Consider the following 18664-nt stretch of genomic DNA (forward strand, 5'->3'; position numbering starts at 1 on the left):
TTCATCCATGTTACTGAAAATTGCAGAATTTCTTTCTTTTTTATGGCTGAGTAACATTTCATTGTGTGTATGTGTGTGTGTATATATTTTCAATATATATTAATATATATATGGTATATACATATATATCACATCTGTTTTATCCATTCATCTATTAATGGACACTTAGGTTGCTTCTGTATCTTGGCTATTGTAAATAATGCTGCTATGAACATTGGAGTACATATACTTTTCAAATTAGTGTTTTTGTTTACCTTGGAGGTTTACCCAGCAGTAAAATTGCTGGATCATATGGTAGTTCTATATTTATTTTTTGGAGTAGCCTCCATACTGTTTTCCACAGTGACTGTACCAATTTACATTCCCACCAGCAGTGTACTAGGGTTCCCTTTTCTCTACCTCCTCGCCACCATTTGTTATTTGTGGTCTTTTAAATGAAAGCCATTCTGCCAGATGTGAGGTGATAGCTCATTGTGGTTTTGATTGTATTTCTCCAACGGTAGCAGTGTTTAGAATTTTTTCATGTGCCTGTTGGCCATCTGCATCTCTTCTTTGGAAAATGTCTGTTCAGGTCTCCTGCCCAATTTTTAATCGGGTTGTTTGTTTTTTGATGTTGAGTTATATGAGCTGTTTATATGTTTTGGATATTAATCCCTTATTGATCATATCATTTGCAAATATTTTCTCCTGTTCAGTAGGTTGTCTTTTTGTTTTGTCAATGGTTTCCTTTGCTGTGCAAAAGCTTTTAGGTTTGTTTGATTAGGTCTCATTTGTTTATTTTTGCCTTTTTTCCTTTTGCCTGTGGAGGCAGATCCAAAAAATATTGCTATGACTTATCTAAAAGAGTGTTCTGCCTTCTCTTTTAGGAGTTTTATTTTTTCAGGTCTTACATTTATCTCTAATCTGTTTTGAATTTATTTTATATATGGTGTGATAAAATGTCCTAATTTTATTCTTTTACATGTAGCTGTCCAGTTTTTCCAGCATCACTTATTGAAGAGACTGTCTTTCCTCCATTGTATATTCTTGACACATTTGTTGTAGATTAATTGACCATAAGTGCATGGGTTTCTTTCTAGGCTCTCTATTTTCCATTGAACTGTGAGGCTGATTTTCTGCCAGTATCATGCTATTTTGATTACTGTAGCTTTCTAGTATATTCTGAAGACTGAGAGCATAATACCTCCAGCTTTGTTCTTTTTTCTCAAGATTACTTTAGCAATTTGGGGTCCTTTGTTGTTCCATATAAATTTTAGGATTATTTGTTCTAGTTGTGTGAAAAATGTCAGGGGTATTTTGATAGGGATTGCATTGAATCTTTAGATTGCTTTGGGTGCTATGGATATTTTAACAATATGAATTCTTTCAATTGCAGAACACGGAATATCATTCCATTTCTTTGTATCAGCTGCAGTTTCCTTCTTAAATGTTTTATAGTTTTCAGAGTGGGTTTTGCACATCCTTGGTTAAGTTTATTCCTCAGTGGTTTATTCTTTTTGATGTGATTTTAAACAGGATTGTTTTCTTGCTTTCTCTTTCTCATAGTTCATTGTTAGTGTATAGAGAAGCAACAGATTTCTGTATATTAATTTTGTGTCCTTCAACTTTACTGAATTCATTTATTAGTTCTAATAGTTTTTTGGTGGAGACTTTAGGGTTTTGTTTATATAGTTTTATGTCATCTGCAGATAGTAGCAGTTTTACTTTTCCCTTCCAATTTGGATACTCTTTATTTCTTTTTCTTGTCTGAATACTGTGCCTGGGACTTCCAATACTATGTTGAACAGAATTGGTGAGATTGGGCATCCTTCTCTTATTCCTGATTTGAGAGGAAAGGCTTTCTTTTCACCTTTTCACCATTGAGTATGATGTTAGCCATAGGTTTGTCATAAATGGCCTTTATTATGTTTAGATATGCTCCCTGAAAACCCACTTTGATGAGAGTTTTTATCACGAATGGATGTTGAATTTTGTCAAGTGCTTTTTCTGTGTTTATTGAGATGATCATGTTATTTTTATTCTTTCTTTTGTTAATGTGATGTATCATTGATTGATTTGTGAGTGTTGACCCTTGCATCCCTGGAATAAATCCCACTTGATGATGGTGTATGATCCTTTTTATTTATTGTTGAATTGGTTTGCTAATATTTTGTTGAGGATTTTTTCATCTATATTCATCAGAGATATTGGCCCTTAATTTTCTTTTGTTGTAGTGTCTTTGTCTGGTTTTGTTATCCAGGTAATAGTGGCCTCATAGAATGAATTTGGGAGTGTTCCATCATCTTCAATGTTTTGTAATACTTTGAGAAGGATAGGCATTAACTCTTCTTTATGTGTTTGGTGGAATTCCCTTGTGAAGCTGGCGGGTCCTGGATTTGCTGGGAGGATTTTTGTTACAAATTCAATTTCACTGTTAGTAATTGGTATGTTCAGATGGTCTCTTTCTTCCTTGTCAGGTTATATGTTTCTAGAAATGTGCCCATTTCTTCTGGGTTGTCTATTTTGTTGGCATATAACTGTTCATAGTATTCTCTTATGATTTTTTATATTTCTGTGATAATGGCTGTAATTTCTCCTCTTGCATTTCTTCTTTTGTTTATTTGCATTTTCTCTCTTTTGATGAGCCTGGCTAAAGGTTTATTTATTTTGTTTATCTTTTCAAAAAACAAGTTCTTGCTTTCATTGACCTTTTCTATGTTTTTTGTCTCTAATTTTATTTCCTCTCTAATATTTATTATTTCTTTCCTTCTGCTGACTTTGGGCTTTATTTGTTCTTCATTTCCTAATTCCTTTAGATGATAGGTTAGGTTGTTTATTTGAGATTTTTCTTATTTCTTGAGGTGGGCCTGCATTGCTGTAAACTTCTCTCTTAGAACTGCTTTTGTTGCATCCCATAGATTTTGGCAAGTTGTGTTTCCATTATCTTTTGTCTCAATGTATTTCCTGTTTTCCTCTTTAATTTCTTCATTGGCTCACTGGTTTTCAGTAGCATGTTGTTTATTTCTCACATATTTGTGCTTTTCCCAGTTTTCTTCCTGTAATTGATTTCTAGTTTCATACTGTTGTGGTCAGAAAAAATGCCTGATATAATTTCTGTCTTCTTAAATTTGTTGAGACTTGTTTTGTGTCTTAGCACATTATCAATCCTGGAGAACATTTCATGTGCACTTAAAGAGAATGTGTATTCTGCTCTTTTGGGGTAGAATGTCCTGTAGATATCTATTAAGTCCAGCTGGCCTGTTGTGTCATTTAAGACCCTGTTTCCTTATTGATTTTCCCTCTGGATGATCTGTCCATTAATGTAAGTGGTATGTTAAAGGCTCCTCCTATTCTATTATTGTCAGTTTCTCCCTTTATGTCTCTTAGTATTTGCTTTATATATTTAGGTGCTCCTGTATTAGGTGCATACATGTTAACAAGTGTAATATCCTGTACTTGTGTTGATCCTTTTATTATCACATGATGCTCTTCTTTGTCTTTTGTCATAGACTTTGTTTTAAAGTCTACTTTGTCTGATATGAGTATTGTTACCTCTGCTATCTTGCTATTTCCATTTCCGTGAAATCTCTTTTCCATCCCTTCACTTTCAGTTAGTGTGTCTTTAGCTCTGAAGTCAGTCTCTTGTAATCAGCACATAGATGGGTCTTTTTTATTTTTAATTAATTTATTTATTTTCTGGTTGTTTTTTTTTTAACACCTTTATTGGAGTATAATTGCTTTGCCATGGTGTGTTAGTTTCTACTTTATAACAAAGTGAATCAGTTATACATATACATATGTCCCCATATCTCTTCCGTCTTGCGTCTCTCTCCCTCCCACCCTCCCTATCCCACCCCTCTCGTTGGTCACAAAGCACCAAGCTGATCTCCCTGTGCTATGCAGCTGCTTCCCACTAGCTAACTATCTTACGTTTGGTAGTGTATATATGTCCATGCCACTCTCTCACTTTGTCCCAGCTTACCCTTCCCCCTCCCTGTATCCTTAAGTCCATTCTCTAATAGGTCTGCATCTTTATTCCCGTCTTGCCCCTAGGTTCTTCTGACCATTTTTTTTTAGATTCCATATATATGTGTTAGCATATGGTATTTGTTTTTCTCTTTCTGACTTACTTCACTCTGTATGACAGTCTGTAGGTCCATCCACCTCACTACAAATAACTCAGTTTTGTTCCTTTTTATGGCTGAGTAATATTCCATTGTATATAAGCAGCACATAGATGGGTCTTTTTTAATCCAATCATCCACCCTATGTCTTTTGATTGGAATATTTATTACATTGACATTTAAAATAATTATTGATAGGTATGTCCTTATTGCCATTTTGTTACCTGTTTTCTGGTAGTTTTGAGTTCTTTTTTGTTCTTTTTTTTCTTCTTTTAGATTCTTCCTTTGTGGTTTGATGATTTCCTTTCATGGTATGCTTGTGTTTCTTTCTTTCTAATTTTTGTATATCTATTGTAGGTTAGGCGGTTTTTCCTTCTCAGCACTTTTGAGTATATCATGCCACTCCCTTCTAGCCTGCAAAGTTTCTGCAAAAATATTAATTGGTAACCTTCTTTAGGTTCCCTTTTATGAGACTCTGTTTTTCTCTTTCTGCCTTTAGAATTTTCTCTTTAACTTTTGCTGATTTAATTATGATATGTCTTGGTGTGTGTCTTTTTAGTTCATCTTGTTTGGGACCCTCTGTGCTTCTTGTACCTGTATATCTGTTTCCTTCTTCAGGTTTATGAAGTTTTCAGCCATACTTTCATCAAATACATTTTCTACCCTGTTCTCTCTCTCTTCTCCTTCTGGGACCCGTATGATGCAATGTTGGTACGATTGATGTTGTCCCAGAGATCCCTTAAACTGTTCTTCTTTCTTTCATCCTCTCTCCCTCCCTCTCTCCCTTCCTTCCTCCCTCCCTCCCTCCCTTCCTTCCTTCCTTTTCTCCCTTCTTCCCTTCCTTTCCTGATTTGGTTATTTCCATTATTCTATCTTCCAGATCACTTTTGTGTTCTTGTATATCACTTAGTCAGCTGTTAATCCTTCTATTGTGTTTTCCATTTCAGTTACAGTATTCTTCAATTCTAATTCTTTTTTATATTTTCTAGTTCATTATTAAAATTCTCACTGTGTTCAGCTACTCTTTTGCCTGCTTCAGTTAGCATTTTTTATTACTAATGCATTGAACTCCTAATCTGGTAAATTTTTTATTTCTGTCTCATTAGTTGTTTTTTTCAGGGATTTTCTCTTGCTCTTTCAATTGAGGCAAATTCCTCTGTCTTCTCATTTTGCTTAACTTTCTCTGTCTTTATGAAATTAGGTGAAACTGTTGCCTATTGCAGTCTTTAATGGGTGCCTTTGTGTGGTACAGTCTGCTGAATCTGATGTGAACACAGAACCTGTCTTTCCTCAGGTTTGCTGACAGCTATCACCTTGGTAGGAAGCTGGAGATGGAGTTGTTAGATCAGAGCCAGGTGTAGCTGGGGCTTTTTCTCTGCTCAGTGGCCATCACTGCTCTGTAGGGGGTGGGGTCTGTTCCCAAGTTTCTGGAGCAGAAGTTTTTTTTTTCTCTCTCTTTTGTTGGATTCTTTTTTTTTTTTTTTACATCTTTATTGGAGTATAATTGATTTATATTGTTGTGTTAGTTTCTGCTGTATAACAGAGTGAATCAGCTGTACGTATACATATATCTCCATATCCCCTCCCTCTTGCGTCTCCCTCCCACCCTCCCTATCCCACCCCTCTAGGTGGTCACAAAGCACTGAGCTGATCTCCCTGTGCTATGCGGCTGCCTCCCACTAGCTATCTATTTTACATTTGGTAGTGTATATATGTCCATGCCACTCTCTCACTTTGTCCGATCTTACCTTTCCCCTCCCAGTGTCCTCAAGTCCATTCTCTATGTCTGTTTCTTTATTCCTGTCCTGCCCCTAGGTTCTTCAGAACCATTGGTTTTTTTTAGATTCCATATATATGTGTTAGCATATGGTATTTAGTTTTCTCTGACTTCCTTCACTCTGTATGACAGACTCTAGGTCCATCCACTCACTACAAATAACTCAATTTTGTTTCTTTTTATGGCGGAGTAATATTCCATTGTCTATATGTGCCACATCTTTATCCCTTCATCTGTTGATGGATACTTAGGTTGCTTCCATGTCCTGGCTATTGTAAATAGCGTGGAGCAGAAGTTTTGAGGGTTGGGTCTGAGCTGGCTCCATTCCCCTGAAGTGTGTTTTCTCCTCAATCCCAGCACCAGCATTCTTGCCCAGGAGGGGAGCAGTGCTCGGGCAAGAGGGGCTGGCATGGGCACTTGGCGTTGGTCTGGGTGCGAATTGTGGCTGTCTGACCACAGACAGAAATCATGGCTGCTCTGATGTGCTGCCTGTGTAAGTACCAGTAATGGCTGCTCCCACCCTGCTCAGACACGCTTTAGGTCTGAGTTGCTTTTGCTTCTCACAGCTGAGCTTTCTGCTCAGCTGTAGCAGCCCTCACGCCAGTGAGGCTGAAGCAGTTGCTAGACTTAGACTGGGGTGCGTGCTGGGGCAGTCACAGGAAACCAGTCAGCCACCCATGCAGTTTCAGTCCACCCTCTCCGCCCTGTTTTGGAAGTAAGCAAGTGAGTATGCGCTCCTCATGAATGGAGTCCAGGCTTCTCACAGCCCTCCTGTTAGTTCCCCCAGCCCTCCAAACAGCAAAGAGACTCACATTCTCAGTGTCTGACCTTTGGACAAGGGTGCCCAATTTGTGACTCAAACCATCTACTCCCTAGAGAGGATCTCCTCCTGTGTGATCCCTCTTCTTCTGAGTCCCCTCCCAGGGGCACAGGTCCAGACCTAATAGCTTCTCATCCCTTTATACCCAATTCTATATGGATCTTTCTTACAGTCTTCTAGTTCTGCTAGTCTACAGTTAGCTTTCAGTGAGATTTGTTTCACGTGTAGACATATTTTTGATGTGTTCTGCATCCTTCTGCTTTGCCATCTTGATTTCTTCTCCCTGAGTTAATTTAGTTTTGTTTGTAATCTATATTCTGTGTATATATCAACTTAGATTAATTTTTTTAGGTGTTTGTCTATTGCATTTAATTTGTCAAATGTATTGGTGTGTTTTTATATAATATTCTTATAACTTTAAAATTTCTGTGAGTTTTTCAATAATGTGTCTTTTTTTCGATATTGATAATTTTTTTTCTCTTTTTCTTTGGTAGGTCTTGATAGCAGTTTATCAATTTTACTGATTTTTTCGAAATACCAATTTTTAACTTTGTTGATTTTCTCTATTGTATTTTCAATTTTTGCTTTTTATTTATTTTATTCTTAATATTTTCCTTAGATTTTATTTGGCTGTCTTTTTTTAGATTCTTGAAATGGAAATTCAAAGTATTGATAATTCATTATTTTCTTTTTCCTAATATATGCATTTTTTTTTGTCTATAAACTTTCTGCTAAGCCCTTCTTCAGCTTCATACCACAAGTTTTGGTTTGTATTTTTTTAATTCATAAGTTACTTATTGCTTTTGTTGTTTAATTTCCAGGGAGTTGGATATTTTCTAGTTACCCTTTTGGGATTGGTTTCTAGCTTATCTCTGTTGCGGTCAGAAAACTTATTCTGAAGTATTCAGTTTTTTTAATCCTGTTGAAGCTTTTTTTATGATCTGGCATTGGTTAATTTTCACAAATATTTCGTGTACACTTGAAAATTATGTAAATTTTGCTCTTGGTTATTATAATTTTCTCTAAAGTCAATTAATTCAAGTTAGTTAATAGTAATGTTCAGATTTTCTATACCTTTACTTTTTTTTTTAATCTTTTTTTTTAAACTTTGGGTTTATTTATTTATTTATTTATTTATGGCTGTGTTGAGTCTTCGTTTCTGTGCGAGGGCTTTCTCTAGTTGCGGCAAGTGGGGGCCACTCTTCATCACGGTGCGCGGGCCTCTCACTGTCACAACATCTCTTTGTTGTGGAGCACAGGCTCCAGATGCGCAGGCTCAGCAATTGTGGCTCAGGGGCCTAGTTGCTCCGCGGCATGTGGGATCTTCCCAGACCAGGGCTCGAACCCGTGTCCCCTGCATTGGCAGGCAGATTCTCAACCACTGCGCCACCAGGGAAACCCTATACCTTTACTTTTTATTTCTATTTGTTCTATCATGTATTGAGAAAAAGTCTCTATGATTTTGAATTTTTTCTTTTAGTTCTGTCAATTTTTACTTTAAATATTTTGAAGCTGTGTGTTTGGATGCATACATATTTGGAATGTGCTGTCTTCCTGTTTGGTTATTTTCTTTATCATTATCAACTGTCTTTTGTCTCTAGAAGTATCTCAAGTTTTAGAATTTGGTATTAGAATGATTACACTAATTTTGGGGATTGGTGTTCACATGGTATATTTTTCCCTTCTTTTACTTTCAATTTTCTGTTGGTTTTCTTTATAAAGAGTGTTTCTCATAAACAGTATATCATTTGGTTTTGCATTTTTATTCACCATGGCAGTCTTAATATTTGTAATGTAATACAGTTAACCAATTCATGCAATAACTAATGTAGGTTTCTAATTAACCTGATAGTTTTTAATGGCTACCCTGTGTATAACAGTATGCATCTGTGACTTATTTTTTTAATATAGATAAATACTTGGCCACTTTTCCAGTATTGGTCTTTAACTCCATATACCCAATACCTGCCTTTGCATTATTGTTGTGCTGCATTTGTCATAGATTTTCAGTGGTTTTACTATGATGTCCTTAGAAGTAGTTTTCTTTGCATTTACCCTGCTTGCATTTTCTTGAATCATTCTAGTTTGTGTATAGTTATTACACTGAACCTTTAAATTTGTTTTTTCCTATAATGGTTAAAGTTCAGCATTATTTTGATATTGTTTTTGACCATTTACATATCCTCTTTCATAAAGTGCACATTGAATTCTTTTCACATTAACTTTAAAAAGTTAAGTAAAGTTTAAAATCTATTCTAGGATTCTCAAAAATTCATTACATTGTTTTTCTTAACATTAGAAAATAATCTTTGATAATATGTATTTTTTAACCTAAAAAATTAATTTCTTTTTTATCAGTAATAATCATAAGTAATGCATGTAATTATTGATTGATTTTTCTGTATATGTTGTATAATTAATATAATTGATTTTTATATTAGAATATAAAAAAACTCCTTTGTGAAGCAGAAGTTTACTTTTTCTCAGTTTAATTTGTTGCAAAGTACCTGTGTACGGCAGTCTGAATAAATCTTTTTTGACGTTAATAATGGATTCTTTGCAATTACTCATATGTTGTTAATTCCAGGTTTTTACCAGGTCATTCTGTTTTCAAGTGTTACATCTTAAATACTAGTACAATAAACACTTTGATGAATTTTGAAGTAGAGAATAATTAATAAGAGTTTCTATTTTTGTCATCTATAGTCAAACATTTCAGAAAAATTGGTAATATCAAACATATAGTTAATGTTAAAACTATATTGAATATAAGTAGATATTCCTTTGATGCTTCAGTATCCTAGGATTGTCTTAATGAATATTTTTTATCCTTGTTTGCATAAGTGCTGACTGATCAGTAGAGCATTCTCGTTAATAGTCTTTTGGGTGGCCTTGCTGTTGCTGTATTTTGGACTGTATCGAAAAGCCCGTAAGAAAGACTATTTAGAAGTACTAGAAAATTATATTTTTTAATGTCATGTAGCAAAATACAGAATATTCTGGCCAACTAATTATGTCATTTAAAAAAAACAGGACCACGTTATGTGGTACAAATAGGTGACAAAATTATCGACTACAATGAAGAATTTCGCCTTTTTTTGTCAACAAGAAACCCAAATCCCTTTATTCCACCGGATGCAGCTTCCATTGTTACTGAGGTTAACTTTACTACAACAAGAAGTGGATTACGAGGACAGGTATATATGGACAATCATTTGCCTTAGAAATCTTTAGTATCTTTGTATACTAATGAAATATTTTCAGTGGGAAGCTATTTTGTTAAACTGATTAGCATTTAAACTCATGATTTTGAAAATATACTTGCAAATCAGTAACACATTTGGGTTTATTTCATTTTCCATTAGTGTTAGAATTGTATATTTGTTGCTAATGTCAAATTGCTGCTTCTTCCAGTATAACTTTAATTTTACAGTCTACTGTCATATTTGTTAGAATTTGAGAAATGGAGGATCATACATGTTAAGATTAGTAACTTTATTTTTTTTAACTGTGAAAACCGAAGTTTAAATGTTAAAATTGCAATTATTGACTTATTCAGCTAGGTGAGGGTCTTTGATTCCAAATCCAACATTTTTTTTTTGACTAGAACATTTGCATGTTTGAATTCACTTTATCTGTATATGGCTTATTACAGTTTATACTTAATACATGAATTGCAAAATGATTTTCATGTACAGATTTTTACTTATACACTCCCTTACTCATTTTTCCTCTTTAAAGATATCCTGTTGACTTTTTTAGTATCATCCTGTTTTTTACCATCTAACAATAGTATATTTTTTCTCTTTTGATTTATATGATAGCATGTATATTTGCCATGGTTTTTACTTTATTGTAATTTTTTAAACTCTCCTATTAAAATATTTTTCTTACCATACTAGATGACTCACTGCATATTTTTATGAACAATGTCTTTTGATTGGCTTGATGATACTTCTCATAAATAAAACAATGTACCAATCACTCAGAGCTTGGCAGAATTGAAAAAATTGCTTCTTCTATATAAAAGATCTCCACAGTAATTGCTGAAAAGGGCTATTTAGGTATTACTTTAACAAGAACTAAATGAACATGCTTATACAATAGATTTCGAATTAATATATTTTATTACATGCAAATGTCATTTCCTATTTTAAAGTTTCAAACTGAAGAATTTGAATAGCAGTTTTCAACAGCTTTATTAAGATTCAGTTCATATATCATACAATTCACCCCTTGAAAGTTTACAATTCAATGCTTTTTTGGTGGAATTTCTGAGTCTTATGGTAACTCTATGTTTACCATTTTGAGGAATAGACAAAGTTTTCCAAAGTAGCTGCACAATTTTACTTTCCTACCAATAATGTATGAGGGTTCCCCTTTCTCCACATTCTGGCCAACATTTATTATCATTTGTCTTTTTAATTATAGCCATCTTAGTGGATGTGATGTGGTATCTCATTGTGATTTTAATATAGTATTTTAAGTAAGGTAACTCTTTTTGTGACTACTTACCATTAAAAATGTTTGCTTCCATAGTTTTTATATATTTAATCTAATTTAAGAACTGAATATTACATGTTGGTATGTTAAATAATGCAATTTCTCATAGCTGTCCTATAATATTTAACATTTTATCAATTAGTTAACTATTCATTTTGCCTCTTTTGTCAGAAATAATTGTGAAGGTGTCTCATATGTTTAACTAGAAAGATTGAAATGAAGTACATAGTAGTATCATTATACTTGTAATATTTAATCAAACATAAGGCCTGTTTGTGGGAAGTTTTCATTTTGGTTTGTTTGGTTTGAACTTTATTGCTAGAATAACCTTGGCTTTTTTTTTTAAGCTTTTGGCATTAACTATTCAGCATGAGAAACCTGATTTAGAGGACCAGAAAACAAAACTATTACAACAGGAAGAAGATAAGAAAATACAGTTAGCAAAGCTTGAAGAATCTCTTTTAGAGGTAAAATTGAGCTATTCAGGGTATTTTTCATATTACATTATTTTGATTATAATCAAATATTGTTTTTTAAAAAATTATAGTACCTTTAGCATGTTTTTGGTTGTATCAAAGACACTCAATATGTATCTTAAAGTTAAAATTCAAATAGAAAAAGGTAGATGTCTTGGAATATAAGACTTCTAGGAGTAATTTTTAAGACAAGCAATTTTTAACTAATATTGTCTTTATACTGTATTATTTCATTAATATTTGATTTTATGCTCAGAAAAACATTCAAAGGTAGGATGAAATTATGATTTGATCTGTAACTTTAAATAGTTTTTATTTTTATTATGTTGATAAAATTAATACATATACAATATTTTGATGATATAGTATCATATAATGATTTACAATATCTTTTGATAAAGAAAGCTGTAAAATAATGAAATTCTTTTAAGAGAACATAAGTTCCCATAAACATCATCAAATTAATGATAGTTAACATGGGCTTCCTTTAATTGATTATTTTAATATATATAATAATCATATTATTTTATTAATTTTTCTGCAGACACTTGCCACATCTCAAGGCAATATTTTGGAAAATAAGGATTTGATTGAATCTTTGAATCAGACAAAAGCAAGCAGTGCACTTATTCAGGAGTCACTTAAAGAATCTTACAAACTCCAAATTTCTCTTGATCAAGTAAATATTTCCTTCTTTGTGATCTTATATTGTTTTCTTAAACTTTCATGTTAATATCATAAAAATTATAGTACCAGGACGTCAGGGGAATGATGATTGCAAAAAAAGAAAGCTATTCAAAAACACCAGGTCCTTGGGTCTAATTCTTATTATAGAGAGGGCAATAGATGTTGAGGGTATCAAGAGTAAGGAGTGCTGGTCACTGAGCCCTGCTGAGTACTACTGATTTCTGGCATGTTATCCAAAGTTCTAGAGCTATAAATTTGTACTGAAATTGAAAATGAGCGTGTTTAAAATGACTATTAGAGAGCATCTTTGCTATTCCTGGAACTTTTCTTAAGTTAAGGCAAGTTAAGTATATCAATAAAAGAGTTAAAAACTATTCTTTCCATCAAAAACATTTTTTTTTTCCCTACTCATCCTGGACCCCATGAATGTGTTGATCTGAACTCTTCTTAAAAATGGTTAAAATCCTTCTTGCTTTATTCTTTCGACATTTCCTAGAGCAAAATTTCAACCTTATATCAGTACAATGTATCTTTTTTTTTTCCTCCTACATTTGGTGACAGAGATTTGCTGAAGAAAATCAAACAATGAAGCAGATTAATGTTATTGTGAATTCCCAGCCTCCAACCTGACCTGGACCCTTACTGACATCCTTTAATATTTCCCATTTCCCTCAATGACTTTTCCAAATGTTATTTTAGGTGTTTTTCAGCTGTTGCTCAAATTCTACACTTACATAGTATTACTTTCTTCACTTGAGAAAGAGCTCTGTTGAAATCAGAATAAGAAAAAACTTTTAGCCTGTTTCCAATCCAGTCATTCCACCTTCTCTACCATAGCTAAAATTGGCAGATGTCATAGCTGTCACTGTATACCAAAAGGATTTTGAACTTTCTTTGCCTTCTCTTTCTGAACAGGCATCACTGAGTCACACACATAATTTTACCAGTATCATATTTATAATCCTGGTGCTTTGATCAGAATGACATGGAGACCCTTCTCAGAGTTCAGTTCATAACCTCAAGGCCATTTAATCCTATGATCCTTTCATCTTCATCATCGTTTACCTTCAGTCAGAATGAAAGCCCCTGTGATTATTGGTTTGTTCTATGCTTATGTTGAACAGTGCTAGGTGCTTTATTATCTTAATGTGGACACTTGTTACAGTCTTCTACTCTACCTCCACTTCCATCAGTGTTCTTGTTGGTACCAGTCCCACACACTAGATTCATTGTTCTAACTTTTCTCCACTGCAGGGGTAGCCTGTAGTGCCATGCTGTCTTACATGACCTATGTGACCTCTGATCACAGCTGTTTACCATTCCATTTAATCCTAATACAGGTGCTTACCTCTTTCCCCTAATACAAGTGTTCTTGTCTTCATTAAAACCAACCCATGTACTACTTCTAGCTCTGTAATCAGAGGGGAGGGGAAGTATTTAGAATACATTGCCTGCAGTTACATAAAAATACAAAACAAAAATGTAATATCTTAGGATTAAAAGAAGTATAAAAACTTAAAAATAGAAAAGCTGGATTATGCAGTTTCTTTATAAAATTCTGTGATTCATCTTTATTTGTTGTATGTATGTTGAAAGTAAGGCTGTGGCTAGATATGTGCATAGCAGTCTGTAGGTGGCAGTAAAGCATTAGAACTAAGGTGTCACCCTTCCCACACCCGCCCCCACCCCCCCTTCTTCCACAGGAGCGGGATGCCTATCTACCTCTGGCTGAGAGTGCCAGCAAGATGTACTTCATTATCTCTGACTTGTCAAAAATTAATAACATGTACCGTTTTAGTTTGGCTGCATTTCTCCGACTTTTCCAGCGAGCTCTGCAAAACAAACAGGTATGCTGTTGGTTACCCCATAGCTGAGACTGAATGAGAGAGATCGCTTTACTAGGTGCTTAATTTATAATAATTTCCTGAGAAAAGTTGCTCGGAATTATGTTTCAAAAGACCATATGTAACACTTTTAAACTATATTTAAAAGAAACTAGCTCCTTAGTTGCATTTTATGTTTTTAACAAACTGTCCCAATGTGGCAGTCCTCTTAATGGAAATGACTTATGTTCTGAGTATAAATTAATAAATGATTATCTTCTCAGATGATCATTGAAAAAAAACTGGATGATTCAGGAAGGTATAAAGGTAAGAAATTATCCACATAATCCCATTACCTGGGGAAAACAACATTTAAAATTTCATTGTATACCCTTGTTGTTTGAGGCTATAATACATACCCGATATTGTTCTAGAAAATTGGAATACAGGAATATACACTGTTTTATCAAGCTTGTATTCTAATGGAGGGAACAATATATTAAAGAATACACATAATTTTTACCAAAAGGTATAATACTGTGCTTTAAAAATATATTGTACACAATGTTCATGTCAGTAAATACAAACCTACACAATATTTTTGAGAGCTTGTGAGGCTATACCCTACTTTATTTAGCTACCTCCTATAGGGTGTTATGGTTATCTCTGCTGAATACCTTATTACCCCCAAATTTAGCAGATTAAAACAATGTTTCTCTTATGCTCATTGATTCTTTCTTATGCTCATGGATTCTATGGAGAATTTTGTCAGGGCACTGCAGGGATGGCTTACCTCTGCTTCACAAGGTCTGGGGTCTTGGTTGGGAGGAATTGAGAGTGCAAGTGGTTTTGGGGAGGCTTCACTTTCATGTCTGGTACTTGGGGTGGGTGGACTTGATGACTAGGACTGCTGACTGTAGCACCTCTCCATGAAGCTTGACTTCCTCACAGCACAGAGTAGTTGGATTCCTCATATTGCACATTGAGATACCAAACATGTATTTCAGTGAACAAGGCAGAAGCTGAATTGCCTTTTATAACCCAGCCTTGGGTCATTTCTGCTGTATTCTATAGGTTGAAGCAGTCAGAGCCTACACAGATTCAAGAAGGGGAAAGAGACTTTAACTCTTGATGGATGGAGGGTCAAAGAATTTGGGGATTATGTTTAAAATAGCTATAGACACTTACAGAGTTTTTTCCCCAGTGTTTTGTTTCTCCAATTATTTTCCTAGTTAAATCCCTAGACTTGGATAGCTGGGGCAAAAATGCACATTTGTAAGCCTTTAGACAAATGTTGTCTAATTATCCTTTGGAAATATAAGCTGTTGATATATTAAACTAATACAACAACAGGGGCCTTTTAAATCTACACCTTGAGCAAAAATGAGTATTACATATTCATTTTAAATAATTTTTAATAACTTTAATTATTAAAATAACTTTTAATAATTATCCTATTAGGCAATTGAAAAATATTTCACTATATTTGAAAGTCTTTGGTCACTTGTAAGATAACTATCACTTGTAAAATAAATAGCAGATTATTTGTGTTTTTTCTTTGGTGAATTATTATTTTTACATTCTATGGTATTAGTATTTTAAAATTTTACTTATAAGAGTTTCTTATATATTAAGGACACTAAACCTTTGTCATATGTTGTAAATATTTTGGGTTTATTAATTTGCTTTTTAATTTATTAAAAAAATATTTTTATGAAACCAAATTCATCAAGTTATTTATAGTCTTTGTGTTCAGTATAATACTAATATAAGTGTTTTTTAGAATTATATTTTGGGTGAGAATAATTTGTTCTTTTAGATAGTTAAGAGCAAAATTTCATATCCAAGTAGGTTTACTTAAGTCTATCTTTCTGAGGAAAGATTATTATTCATTCAGTTAATATTTATCGCAGACTTACCATGTGGCAGGCATTTTTCTAGGTGCGTGGGTGATATAGTGGAGAATAAAACAGGAAAAAATCTTTGTCTTCATTGGCATGGACTACTTAATATTTTCATGAATGAGTTATTTCAGAAAATCTTTATTTGATTACAGATAATGATTAAAGTTTACTGATGTCTTTTCCACTAAAGTAAATCATTTGAAGTTGTTGTTACATTAGATTTGAAATAAAATGACACCTAACGAAGAGCTTGTGCTTTGGGGGTAGGCTTTGTTAGTAAAATCTGTCATCTCAGTCCTGGGAGACAAGATAAGCATTTCTCCCATGTATATATGTAATGTCCTTTGGACAAAGATAAGGTTTCAAGATACAGGAAAGGGCTGAAGAATACATAATTGTGTTCTTTGTCCTTTGGTTTTAAAAAAATTTGAATTTTAATATGTTAAATTTAATCAAACCATTTATAATATTGTGCTGGTAGAATTTTTACAAAAAACAGTAAAGTGTAAAGTGTAAAGTCTGAGAGTTGGTTCATGATATATTGATCATATTTCTAATTTGCTGTGTCAGCAGGTAAATCTAGAGCGTCATTTATACTTAACTTCTTTTGCATTAATAATTTTGTATAAATTACTTAGAAAGTACACAGTAATAAGTTCATTTAAAATTCATTCTTATCTTTTAGTAAAAAAAATTTATGTTAAAATTCAATGACCCTGTAAAATATAAGAACTGAGAAATAAGTTAGAAGGTCTAGCTCAGTAAAAATACTGGTTATTTTGTACTGTTTAGAAAAGCTTATAGCTCAGTATTTCCTCAGTGACAATAGTTCTGTGATAATATGGCCATTGAATAAACATTGACCTTTGTATGTGTGTGTATGTGTATATGCACATGTGTGTTTAGGTGGGCATTTGAGTTCATTTGAAAAATATAATCTGAAATACATAGAGTGAAAAACTTGTTTTCCATTGTTTTGAAAATCTACTAGATCTTGTAGGTACTATATTCTGTCTCACATTAGAGTGTCTTTTAGTGGATCCAAGCTTCAATTTCACATGTGATCTTTGTTAATAAATAGTAAAATTAAGAGAAGTGTTTGGGGTATGAACTGTGAATAATGAGCTCTCTTGGTTAGAACATGCTACTAACAAGGCCAGAAACCTACATTTGATGTATCTGAATATCAAGTCACAATGTTTTCTGCTAATTTCACTCATTTTATTGCTCATCCTGTCATCCTGGGTGTACTTCTCTAAACTGTTAAAATTATTTTGCTAGGTTTTTTTTTTTCCTTGCCAATTATCATCACAAGGAAGCAAGCAAATTTTGTCTAAATGTTATACCTGAATTGAATTCTGCAAGGCATGTATTCTCCATCTGCACCCAGAATGAAGTGAGACTTACACTTATATCACACTAAGGGAAAAGGCCAGCCTTTACAACATCCCCTCCACTATTCCTACGCCAAGCCATTTTTCATTAATCAAATTAAATAGCCATTAATGATATTTTTCAAATCATAGCAATCATGTACAATGGAGGTACAAAAGCAGATAAAAAACTAAAACTATGTATGAATTTTTACACCACGTATTTCAAATTCAAGCTGGAGGGCATGGTTTAAGATTGTTTAGGTTCCTATACTGGGGATGAGAAAATTCCTTATAGTATGGTTCTGGTCATACTGTTTTGGGGCTGGATTGGTAATTATAATACAAGTAATTAAATGGCTTTAACCCAGATTGATGTAGTATTTTTAATGCCAGTAGGAATCAAAGTGGTATGGTCAAATTCAATTCATATGATATTACTGGTAATTGATTATAATTTTCATTTATTGAAAGCTTTAACTTTATACATTACAAATACATCAATTTTTTATTATATTAATGTAGAAGTTTAATGCACTTATTCGTCTAGTCCCTTGAGTCTGATTGACGAAGATAATTGTTCCAGAATCAGTTTTGAGGCTGGAGGAACAATTTATAAGCATGATTAAACTGTGGGGTACCTTTTAAATGTTCATGAATTTCCTAATTGTTTTTCAATTTTCAAATTGTAATCTACAGGATTCTGAAAATACAGAACAGAGGATTCAGTCTCTTATCAACTCATTAAAACATATGGTATATGAATATATATGCCGTTGTCTATTTAAGGTAAGAAACATTGTGTTTTTCACTTATAAAATATTACCTGAACCTTGGTTTAATACAGTATTAGGTTAAATTATATTAAATTATACATTACTCATTACCTACTAGAAAGGTATTAAAATTGACATTTCTGATATTTTCCCAGAATAATATTCATTACTAACCAGAATGTCTTACAGCACTTGGGATGTCGTAGGGAGAAAAGTGACAAGTAAAGAAGGGAGAGCAAACCCTGGGTTAGCTGACTTAACCCTGAACATGTCAGTAGCCACTGAAAGAGGGAACGAGGATGGATTATGTAGATCATTTTCTAGCCTATGTTTCTCAATCTCAGTACCAGTGACATTTTGTGCCACATAGTTACTTGTTGTGGGGGGCTGTTTTGTGCATTTTAGGATATTTAGTGTCACCT

The 18664-nt window shown here is 33.5% G+C and overlaps 1 protein-coding gene across 3 annotated transcripts in view; it reads left to right on the forward strand.

Moving 5' to 3' along the window:
* DYNC2H1 (dynein cytoplasmic 2 heavy chain 1) overlaps nucleotides 1-18664 on the forward strand; it is a 367349-nt gene that overhangs the window by 156750 nt on the left and 191935 nt on the right. For all 3 annotated transcript variants that reach the window (XM_007191229.2, XM_057552950.1, XM_057552951.1), the window contains exons 66-70: nucleotides 9734-9897; nucleotides 11551-11670; nucleotides 12224-12358; nucleotides 14070-14213; nucleotides 18166-18255. In XM_007191229.2, the coding sequence (XP_007191291.2) occupies nucleotides 9734-9897; nucleotides 11551-11670; nucleotides 12224-12358; nucleotides 14070-14213; nucleotides 18166-18255 (653 nt within the window). The remainder of the gene's footprint in view (nucleotides 1-9733; nucleotides 9898-11550; nucleotides 11671-12223; nucleotides 12359-14069; nucleotides 14214-18165; nucleotides 18256-18664) is intronic.

Source organism: Balaenoptera acutorostrata, chromosome 9 (genome assembly GCF_949987535.1).
Source record: "Balaenoptera acutorostrata chromosome 9, mBalAcu1.1, whole genome shotgun sequence".
NCBI classification, from domain to species: domain Eukaryota; kingdom Metazoa; phylum Chordata; class Mammalia; order Artiodactyla; family Balaenopteridae; genus Balaenoptera; species Balaenoptera acutorostrata.